Genomic DNA, 9725 nt, shown 5'->3' on the forward strand with positions numbered 1-9725 from the left:
ATGGTCCCCAATGCTACCGGGTTAAGCTATATTCACCTCAACAATAACAGAGAGAGAGAGAGAGAGAGAGAGAGAGAGAGAGAGAGAGGGAGAGGGAGAGATACACACATTAATATAATTTCTTTAATTAGGAAAGCTTAGAACAACACACAGATTACATGCCAATATTTACCTGCTGTGTCCGAAACTTTATTGGGGATGAGATTCTGAGCCGAAAGCGGAACCCCTGTTCTTGTCCTGCCTGGCTTGTTGGTGTCCTGAGGCTGGTGTGTTGGGCATTCCTGTATGTACATTTGCCCACACTCCCCACACCCTGCAAGTGGAAAGACTCGTTCTAATCTAGGCATCACTGTTACTGAATTTATTTGACCATCTGAACTGCAGAATAACAAGGAAGATTGATCGGGTCAGACCGTGATGCTGAGGTACTTCAGGAGGATCTAAATGGCTTCTATGAGTGACCCAAAGGAAGAAAAGTAACATTAGGAAGTTTTGACGAGCCATGAAAACAATTCCAGAAAGAAGTTGGGAAGTTTCGTTTCAGTCGGCGCAACATCTGTGGTCATATGCCGGAGAGAGACAGAAGGGGAAGGAATTATAGGAGAAGGGAACAGTTGGAAAGTTTGGTTTAGTATGCAACATCTGTGGTCATATGCGGAGAGAGACAGAAGGGAAGGAATTATAGGAGAAGGGAACAGTTGGAAAGTTTGGTTTAGTCGGTTAACATCTGTGGTCATATGCCGGAGAGAGACAGAAGGGAAGGAATTATAGGAGAAGGAACAGTTGGAGAGTTTGGTTTCTAACATCTGTGGTCATATGCCGGAGAGAGACAGAAGGGAAGGAATTATAGGAGAAGGGAACAGTTGGAAAGTCTGGTTTAGTGGCAACATCTGTGGTCATATGCCGGAGAGAGACAGAAGGGAAGGAATTATAGGAGAAGGAACAGTTGGAGAGTTTGGTTTAGGGCGCAACATCTGTGGTCATATGCCGGAGAGAGACAGAAGGGAAGGAGTTATAGGAGAAGGAACAGCTGGAAAGTTTGGTTTAGTGGGTGCAACATCTGTGGTCATATGCCGGAGAGAGAAGGGAAGGAATTATAGGAGAAGGGAACAGTTGGAGAGTTTGGTTTAGGCAACATCTGTGGTCATATGCCGGAGAGAGACAGAAGGGAAGGAATTATAGGAGAAGGAACAGTTGGAGAGTTTGGTTTAGTCGCAACATCTGTGGTCATATGCCGGAGAGAGACAGAAGGGAAGGAATTATAGGAGAAGGAACAGTTGGAAAGTTTGGTTTAGTCGGCGCAACATCTGTGGTCATATGCCGGAGAGAGACAGAAGGGAAGGAATTATAGGAGAAGGAACAGTTGGAAAGTTTGGTTTAGTGGCGCAACATCTGTGGTCATATGCGGAGAGAGACAGAAGGGGAAGGAACTATAGGAGAAGGGAACAGACCCCAGGAGACGGGACACAACCCCCGATTAATACCTGGTACCCATTCACTGCTGGGTGGACAGGGGCGTAGGGTATCGGAAAAGCCGCCCAAATTTTTCCACTCCGCCGGGGAATCGAACCCAGGCTCCCTCGGTTGTGAGCGGAGCGTGCTAACCACTGCGACCAATTCCAGATGATACCACAATAAACTACTTTTTATAGATGAAGGAGTAGAGACAAGCAAAGAGTACTGGGAGTAGATTTTGGCGAAGGAAAAAATGAGGTACTTACAAAAATCTGCTCTGACAAATTCCACTTCCATCTCCTTGTGGTCATCAGAGTCGCTCGCTTTTTCCTTGAGGGCATACGCTCCTTCCACGGCACCAGCGGACGGGAGGGCAGCCTCTTCACTGCACACAATGCTCTACAAAAACCACACACAACACATAGGTCAGTAATTTCAAACATGACAAAACCACAATTATCGAGAGTTACCCGCATACAAAAACATGTGTCGAACTTGTGCTGACCTGAGATGATGGTGAGGCAAGGTGAGGGGTGATGTTGGGCCCTCCTTCAGCGTCAACGGACTTCTCTGTAATAATGGAAAGACATGGGTAAGACTGGTCCATAGGCAACAATGTACATCACACAACATGGGACATTTAAATATATATATGGAAAGGGTTAACTGTTCTCTCCCTTCTGTCCTGTGTCTAGTCTTGTATGATTCCTGTTCTCACTAGGAGTTGTGGGCATTTCAAAGAGTAGTTTTATGACCCTGGTGGTAGTGTGACCCTTCCTCTGTACCATGAACCTAAAGAAACACATATTTGACAAGGCTTTCCTAGGAGTTGTGGGCATTTCAAAGAGTAGTTTCATGACCCTGGTGGTAGTGTGACCCTTCCTCTGTACCGTGAACCTAAAGAAACACATATTTGACAAGGCTTTCCTAGGAGTTGTGGGCATTTCAAAGAGTAGTTTTATGACCCTGGTGGTAGTGTGACCCTTCCTCTGTACCATGAACCTAAAGAAACACATATTTGACAAGGCTTTCCTAGGAGTTGTGGGCATTTCAAAGAGTAGTTTCATGACCCTGGTGGTAGTGTGACCCTTCCTCTGTACCATGAACCTAAAGAAACACATATTTGACAAGGCTTTCATAGGCGTTGTGTGCATTTCCAAGGGTACTTTAATGACCCTGGGGGCAATGTTACCCTTCCTCTGTACCATGAACCTAAAAACACATATTTGACAAGGCTTTCCTAGGAGTTGTGGGCATTTCAAAGAGTAGTTTTATGACCCTGGTGGTAGTGTGACCCTTCCTCTGTACCATGAACCTAAAGAAACACATATTTGACAAGGCTTTCCTAGGAGTTGTGGGCATTTCAAAGAGTAGTTTTATGACCCTGGTGGTAGTGTGACCCTTCCTCTGTACCATGAACCTGAAGAAACACTCATTAGAACCTGACTGACCCAATCTTTGACCTTTAGAAATAGCTGATATGAGAAGGGAGCGTCTCTTATAATGCTGGTCAATGTGTTTACCCGGGGCAATGGAGTTATGTACAGAGTGGGGGTGCGAGGTGACCATCATGAGAAGCGCCCCATCACTGCTGTCGTCACTGCCAACCAGGAGAGAAACCTGAAAGAAAGGTTGTTTTAAAAATCTACGTCAAGTTCGCTAACTATACAATGTGATTCATGAGTTATAGCTTTGTAATTTGAGACTATGTAATGCATGGAAATACAGGTAACTCTATTTACGCGTTTTTGAAATACCGCGTGGTCCAAAATCCAGATAAATGTTTAATTTACACATTTTTTTCACTTGTACGCGATATTTTACGGAGTGTCCCCCAGATGTCTCACGCAACTGGACTCACACGGCCACACAGTTCTTCCCACGCGGCACTTGAACAACAATACAGTACCCACGCTGCTCAACAACAACAACAACACCCTCGCTGCTGTGCCACCACGAGGGGAAGGGCAGCCAGAGGAGGAACCACGAGAGGGAGAGGAGTCAGAGTGATACGGTAGGCAATAGAGGTACAAAGCGACCTCTTGTTGGATTTACGCTGTTTTGGATTTACACGACCTCGTCAAGGACACAACACTCGTAAATTGAGTTACCTGTATGTGAGACTGGTACAATTACTTACCTGATTAGGCTCGGAGGGCAGTAGATGCTGTGTGATTGTTTGCTGGTGTGATGTTCCAGGCAAAACAACACAGGATTTCAGTTCTTTCCCAGGTTCTGATGGAGTCAAGATCTCACCGGGGTCATTGGCAGAACCCCCGGCCACTGTCTCTGGTTCAAGCATGGATTGATGACATGTTAATGGTGACTGGTTGGCTCGTTTTTCCTCCTCCACGTGAGAAACTTCGTCCTTATCACAAGAATCGGAGCTCAGGATGCCACTCCCTGCCGAGCTCTCGTCGTGGAGCTCAAGAACATACGATGGGGTCAGCTCATCGAAATTTTGGTTCTCCGCGTCTGCTATAAAATTTCCGCTGTTTACAGAATCGTTTCCACCTTCCACAAGAGACACGAGAGGCTGACTGTCCGCTAGATCATTCGTTTCAGTTCCTGGTTCCATTTCGCTCTTCTTGAGGGCCTTGGATCTCGCACATTCCGAGCCTGTGCTGCACTCGGGCAACCCAGATGTAATATCAAACAGAGGCAAACGACTGTCAAGGACCTCAACTGCATCTGGTATGTTGTGTGTGCCTGGGAGCGCGATGCCGTCCCTGTTCTGATGCATGGATGTGCCCGCCTGTCTGTCCACGGCTTGGGATTGACACGGCAAGGATGCTCTGCTTGGTCCTGGGCCGGCGAGAGGTTCACCGAGGTATGGTTGCTGGCACCCGGGAGAGACGAAACTGCTTTGAGACTCACGGTGTTCATTCCCGAGCCCTGAAAGCCTTGGATCGAGTGCACTGCCGGAAAAGTGCGTTAAGGAGAGTGAGAGATGTTCCATAAAGCGATTAGTATTTGTTCTCCCATTCACAAACATTCCTTGAGGATTTACAAGCAACGTCACATCCTGACTATCATCGCTGTGCTGTAAATCAACTTCCGACGTCGAAATTTCCTCCGCTTCATCAACCATCACTGGCAGCTCTATATGCCCTGGTCGCGTCAACTGGTCTTCATCCGTTTCATCACCAGAACTTTGCTCCTCTGAATTCACTATCTCCTGGCCACTGGTAGAGTCAACAGTAGAGTCGAGTATAGCCACCCCTGCCAGGCTCTGCGACACGGGGCTGCAGGGACCAGACACATCGTTACCCTGGAACTCTGCCGGCGTGGGGGGGACTGAATCAAGATGTCCAGTTGAGGAGGAAACTATACAATTGTCTGCAGGCGTTCTTGGCGAGCTCAGTGGGGTGACATGCCCTCTCATGGTACTGCTGGCCTCACAGACCCCCGACGCAGGACCACTGAGCGCCTCCGCCTCCCCGTCGCTCATCTGGACCATACGAGCCCTCACCCCAGAGCTGAGAGTGGAGCAAAGCCGCGGTAAGCTCTCCGGAGAATCATGGCCTCCTTCCTCGTCACTAATGGAGGAGTCCGATTCATTGTCCCGAGGATGTATTTTATTGCTCGAGGGAAGGATATCAAGGTTGCTCGTGCTAGGCTGCGGTACGCTAATTGAGTTGCTGGATCCGCCGTGATGGGATTGACTCTGTGTGCAGGTGGAGGTGGGCTGGAGAATACCTTGAACTCCGCTAGGACCAGGTAAAGCACTGGTCATGAAGACTGAAGGGGCATTTGACCTGGCTGCCTGTAAACCACTAGACCCAGGCTGAGAGGCTTCACTAACGACGGTATTTCTTAGTAACAATCTTTTCTGCTTAGACCAAACGCTTACACTCACATTCCGAGGTGCGTTTTCCTCGCGAGCGTCACTGGCTATCAAAGTGTGAGCCGCCCAGTGAGGTCTTGGGCGCGGTAAGGGCGGGTGCGTTGAAAAGAGACTGTTTGACGCCGCAAAACTCCTCGGCTTGCTGCCTGAGATCTGCCCCACGGAGGAACACGGCGCTGGTAACCTGTGGGGCTCAGGGTGGACCAGGTTCTCTGCGGCACCCGACATACTGCTGCTAACACTGCTGGGTATGATCGGCAAGGAGCTACCGTGCGAGAGGTCTTCCGTGGGGGAATCAGGGGGCTCAATCCCAGCCATTGGAGAGTTGTAAGGAGGAGGCGGAGAGTAGCGTGCAGCTGAGGAGAGGTTGGGGTCCAGGGGGCTAACGCGATGTTGACACTCGCCACTTGAAGACGGCTGGGGGGAGAGCTCGCCTCCAAAGTCCCCTGCGAGCTGAAGGTAGTCCTCCTGTCAACGCAAAGGAGATACATAACATGAGGGATTGGAGGAAAGCAACACCTCAGAACAAGCAGCCATTACAATGAATCAATACTGTTTTTCAGATGATATTAAATCCCTCACCTGGTGCTGCGGATCCCATAGCTGAGCGGCATCCACTTCATCATCTGAGTCCTGGGGTCCTCCCTGCTGGACGCTATCAGAGGGCCCATCGCTTCTCTGAGGGATGTGGTCTCCCATCCTGCGTTGCTATTTCTTTCCTGTACACAGAGAAAAGACTAATATATTATCCACATCAAAAGAGTCCGAACTTTCAGAACCAAACAGAATATATATGTGGAAAGAAAATGAGTACACAGAAGCAAATGGAGGAGAGTAAGATGACCATGAGGGTATATGTGAGTGAGATAGAGGGAGGGAATGCTAGAGGATGACCCACAGTGAAATGGAGGGACAGGGTGCAGGAGTACGTTAGGGAGAGGGGGAAAGATCCTTGAGAAACTGAGCAGGCAAGGAGGGAGTGTCTGGATAGGGAGAGATGGAAGCTCGTCTGCCGTGGTGTTGATGAAATGATGATGAGAGGTTCAGGAAGCTGCGGGCTGGCAATCAATTTCCACCGTGATTTATAACAAAGCCACACTCTCTCGCTGGATATCACAAAATGTTATAGACAGCACTATGGGTAGGCGGTGGCTGAGTGGTAGCGTGCTGGGCCCACATTCACCGCGTGACGGACGACGTGGGTGGGTTCGAATCCCCACGCTACCACCTGGGATTTTTCAGTCACCGCCGAGTGGCTTAAAACTACCCACATGCTGTCCTGAAGACCACCCATCAACCCGGACTCTAGCGGAAACCGTCCAAGTGAATCAAGGAGGAGTTCCGGGGGGCAGCATGAGCCAGGAGAAGATGGCGCCACTATAAACACTTGCGACATGACGGACAGGAGCCAACTACCATCCAGGGCCCTCAACCAAGCTTACCGCCACTATAGACATAGACGTAAGAAAAAAAAAAGAGCAAGCATGATTGAACCACGGATTCCAAACACGAGTATGGAAAGAGCGCAGATTTTGTACCTCCATTCGAGAGACAATCACCTCCATAATATTTTGGACACACACAAAGGGGTCTCTCTCCTGGAAGCAATATAGTAGATGACCCTATGATGTGGACGGCTTCGCATGTGAGGGTCTGCCGTCATTGGTAAGCCCATCACCGCCACCATAGCCTGGGCTGGGCGGGGTGCACTGACCTGCCGCGATGGGAACCAAAATGCAGCAAAGTGTATAGTTCTTGGTAAAACTCTAGAAGTACACCCACTAGCCGTTAACCGTTGATGTGGTGGTAATCGCAACATTTCGGTCGATGGGCGATGAGACTGCGAGCTCCGGGGTGAGGAAAGGTCACGGTTAGGTTAGGTTAGATTTACTGTAGTTTGGTCAGGTCAGGTTACAGGTCACGGTTAGGTTAGGTTAGATTTACTGTAGTTTGGTCAGGTCAGGTTACATGTCAGGGTTAGGTTAGGTTAGATTTACCGTGGTTTGGTCAGGTCAGGTTACAGGTCATGGTTAGGTTAGGTTAGATTTACCGTGGTTTGGTCAGGTCAGGTTACAGGTCATGGTTAGGTTAGGTTAGATTTACTGTAGTTTGGTCAGGTCAGGTTACAGGTTCAGGGTTAGGTTAGGTTAGATTTACTGTAGTTTGGTCAGGTCAGGTTACAGGTCACGGTTAGGTTAGGTTAGATTTACTGTAGTTTGGTCAGGTCAGGTTACAGGTTCAGGTTAGGTTAGGTTAGATTTACTGTAGTTTGGTCAGGTCAGGTTACAGGTCATGGTTAGGTTAGGTTAGATTTATTGTGGTTTGGTCAGGTCAGGTTACAGGTTCAGGTTAGGTTAGGTTAGATTTACCGTGGTTTGGTCAGGTCAGGTTACAGGTCACGGTTAGGTTAGGATTGGTATTAGTATTAGTATTGGTATTAGTATTGGTATTAGTATTGGTATTAGTATTGGTATTGGTATTAGTATTGGTATTAGTATTGGTATTAGTATTAGTATTGGTATAAGTATTGGTATTAGTATTAGTATTGGTATTAGTATTAGTATTGGTATTGGTATTAGTATTGGTATTGGTATTGGTATTAGTATTAGTATTGGTATTAGTATTAGTATTGGTATTGGTATTGGTATTAGTATTGGTATTGGTATTAGTATTAGTATTAGTATTGGTATTAGTATTAGTATTGGTATTAGTGTTAGTATTGGTATTAGTATTGGTATTAGTGTTAGTATTGGTATTAGTATTGGTATTAGTATTAGTATTGGTATTAGTACTGGTATAATCTTTGACCATGGCACAATCTTAAGTGAAATAAGTATTTATATTTATATTTTTCAAAGTAAAACAAAGTAATTTAGAGTCGATATGTTCTGTGACAAGAGTGTTTAGGAGTTAGTTAAAAATGAGATCATATGAAATTATATATATGAGAATACATTGGTTAATATTCGTATAATCTTTAACCAAGGCACAATCTTAAGTGAAATAAGCATTTATATTTATTTCTTTAAGTAAAACAAAGTAATTTCGAGTCTATATGTTCTGTGACGAGAGTGTTTAGGAGTTAGTTAAAAATGAGATCATATGAAATTATATATATGAGAATACATCGGTTAATATTCGTATAATCTGAGTGAAATAAGCATTTATATTTATTTCTTTAAGTAAAACAAAGTAATTTAGAGTTGGTATGTTCTGTGACAAGAGTGTTTAGGAGTTATAGATAAAAATGAGATCATATGAAATTATATATATGAGAATACATCGGTTAATATTCGTATAATCTGAGTGAAATAAGCATTTATATTTATTTCTTTAAGTAAAACAAAGTAATTTAGAGTTGATATGTTCTGTGACAAGAGTGTTTAGGAGTTATAGATAAAAATGAGATCATATGAAATTATATATATGAATACCTCGGTTAATATTCGTATAATCTGAGTGAAATAAGCATTTATATTTATTTCTTTAAGTAAAACAAAGTAATTTCGAGTCTATATGTTCTGTGACAAGTGTGTTTAGGTTAGTTAAAAATGAGATCATATGAAATTATATATGAATACCTCGGTTAATATTCGTATAATCTTTAACCAAGGCACAAAGGAACCTCATCAACGGTAAACGGGTGTAATTCTATACCAATACCCCATTTCCCCCCATGCCTGCCCCGCCCTGCCCCGGCCCCGCCCCGAGCATGCATCCGTCCCCCTCCGTGGCCAGAAAATGACTGCGAGGTCGCAATCGGTATTTGGGTCAGGTCCATTTTGTCACCCTTGGGGGAAGACCCTCTCCGGACGGTAGCCATCTTGTACATTATCGACGCTATCCTTTACCAAACGCCCCTGAGACCTCGCGCCCCGGTGGCCAGTGCACATTACCCCGGGGCCTGGTACTCACGCTATGGACGAGAAACTGCAGTGGCTGTCATGGCCCGTGTTCTATGGCCTCACTTTCTCCCCTCCTCGCAAGGTTGGATTGGTCTGACGTCACGGGGCTTCCCTCCTCTTCTTCCTCTTGTGACCTGTTGGCCATATTTTTTATTTAAACATTGCCGCGCCCAAGAACGCGTTATATACTCGTCCTTTGTGGGAGTTTGGGGCATTTCCAGGGGTACTTTTGTGACCCTGGTGGTAGTCTGAGCCTTCCTCTGTACCATGAACCCAAAAGAACACTCATTAGAACTTGATTAACCTCCTTTTTGGCCTTAAGAAATAGACCGACCACCAAGGGCCATACTTTTAAACATTGCCGCGCCCAAGAACATGTAATTTTCTCGTCTTCCGTGGGAGTTTGGGGCATTTCCAGGGGTACTTTCATGACCCTGGTGGTAGTCTGAGCCTTCTTCTGTACCATGAACGTAAAGAAACACCCATGGAGACGCGTTTGACCTTTTATTTTGCCTTTA

General features: G+C 46.1%; 1 protein-coding gene and 1 long non-coding RNA gene across 6 annotated transcripts in view; one reads left to right on the forward strand and one right to left on the reverse strand.

Annotated features, from left to right (window-relative positions):
• LOC127002339 (uncharacterized) overlaps positions 1 to 9334 on the reverse strand; it is a 33631-nt gene extending 24297 nt beyond the window's left edge. Inside the window, exons 1-7 of one of the 3 annotated variants that reach the window (XM_050868158.1) lie at positions 9218 to 9334; positions 5885 to 6021; positions 3596 to 5770; positions 2979 to 3075; positions 1961 to 2025; positions 1722 to 1854; positions 173 to 313 (exon numbers count right to left, since the gene is read on the reverse strand). In XM_050868158.1, the coding sequence (XP_050724115.1) occupies positions 173 to 313; positions 1722 to 1854; positions 1961 to 2025; positions 2979 to 3075; positions 3596 to 5770; positions 5885 to 6001 (2728 nt within the window). In that variant the 5' untranslated portion in view covers positions 6002 to 6021; positions 9218 to 9334. Of the gene's footprint in view, positions 1 to 172; positions 314 to 1721; positions 1855 to 1960; positions 2026 to 2978; positions 3076 to 3595; positions 5771 to 5884; positions 6022 to 6861; positions 7085 to 9217 lie in introns of those variants that run through there. The other 2 variants (XM_050868159.1, XM_050868157.1) reach the window with 2 other exon arrangements.
• Positions 7116 to 8876, forward strand: LOC127002377 (uncharacterized). Of its 3 annotated transcripts, none has more exons than XR_007756111.1 (3): positions 7116 to 7230; positions 7284 to 7632; positions 7686 to 8876. It is a non-coding gene; the product is annotated as an uncharacterized LOC127002377 (long non-coding RNA). The 3 variants fall into 3 exon arrangements; XR_007756109.1 differs by having other exon boundaries at positions 7284 to 7389; positions 7444 to 8876; XR_007756110.1 differs by having other exon boundaries at positions 7165 to 7260; positions 7314 to 7389; positions 7444 to 8876.
• Positions 9335 to 9725: the final 391 nt, after the last annotated feature.

Source organism: Eriocheir sinensis, chromosome 23, assembly GCF_024679095.1.
Source record: "Eriocheir sinensis breed Jianghai 21 chromosome 23, ASM2467909v1, whole genome shotgun sequence".
Lineage (NCBI taxonomy): Eukaryota > Metazoa > Arthropoda > Malacostraca > Decapoda > Varunidae > Eriocheir > Eriocheir sinensis.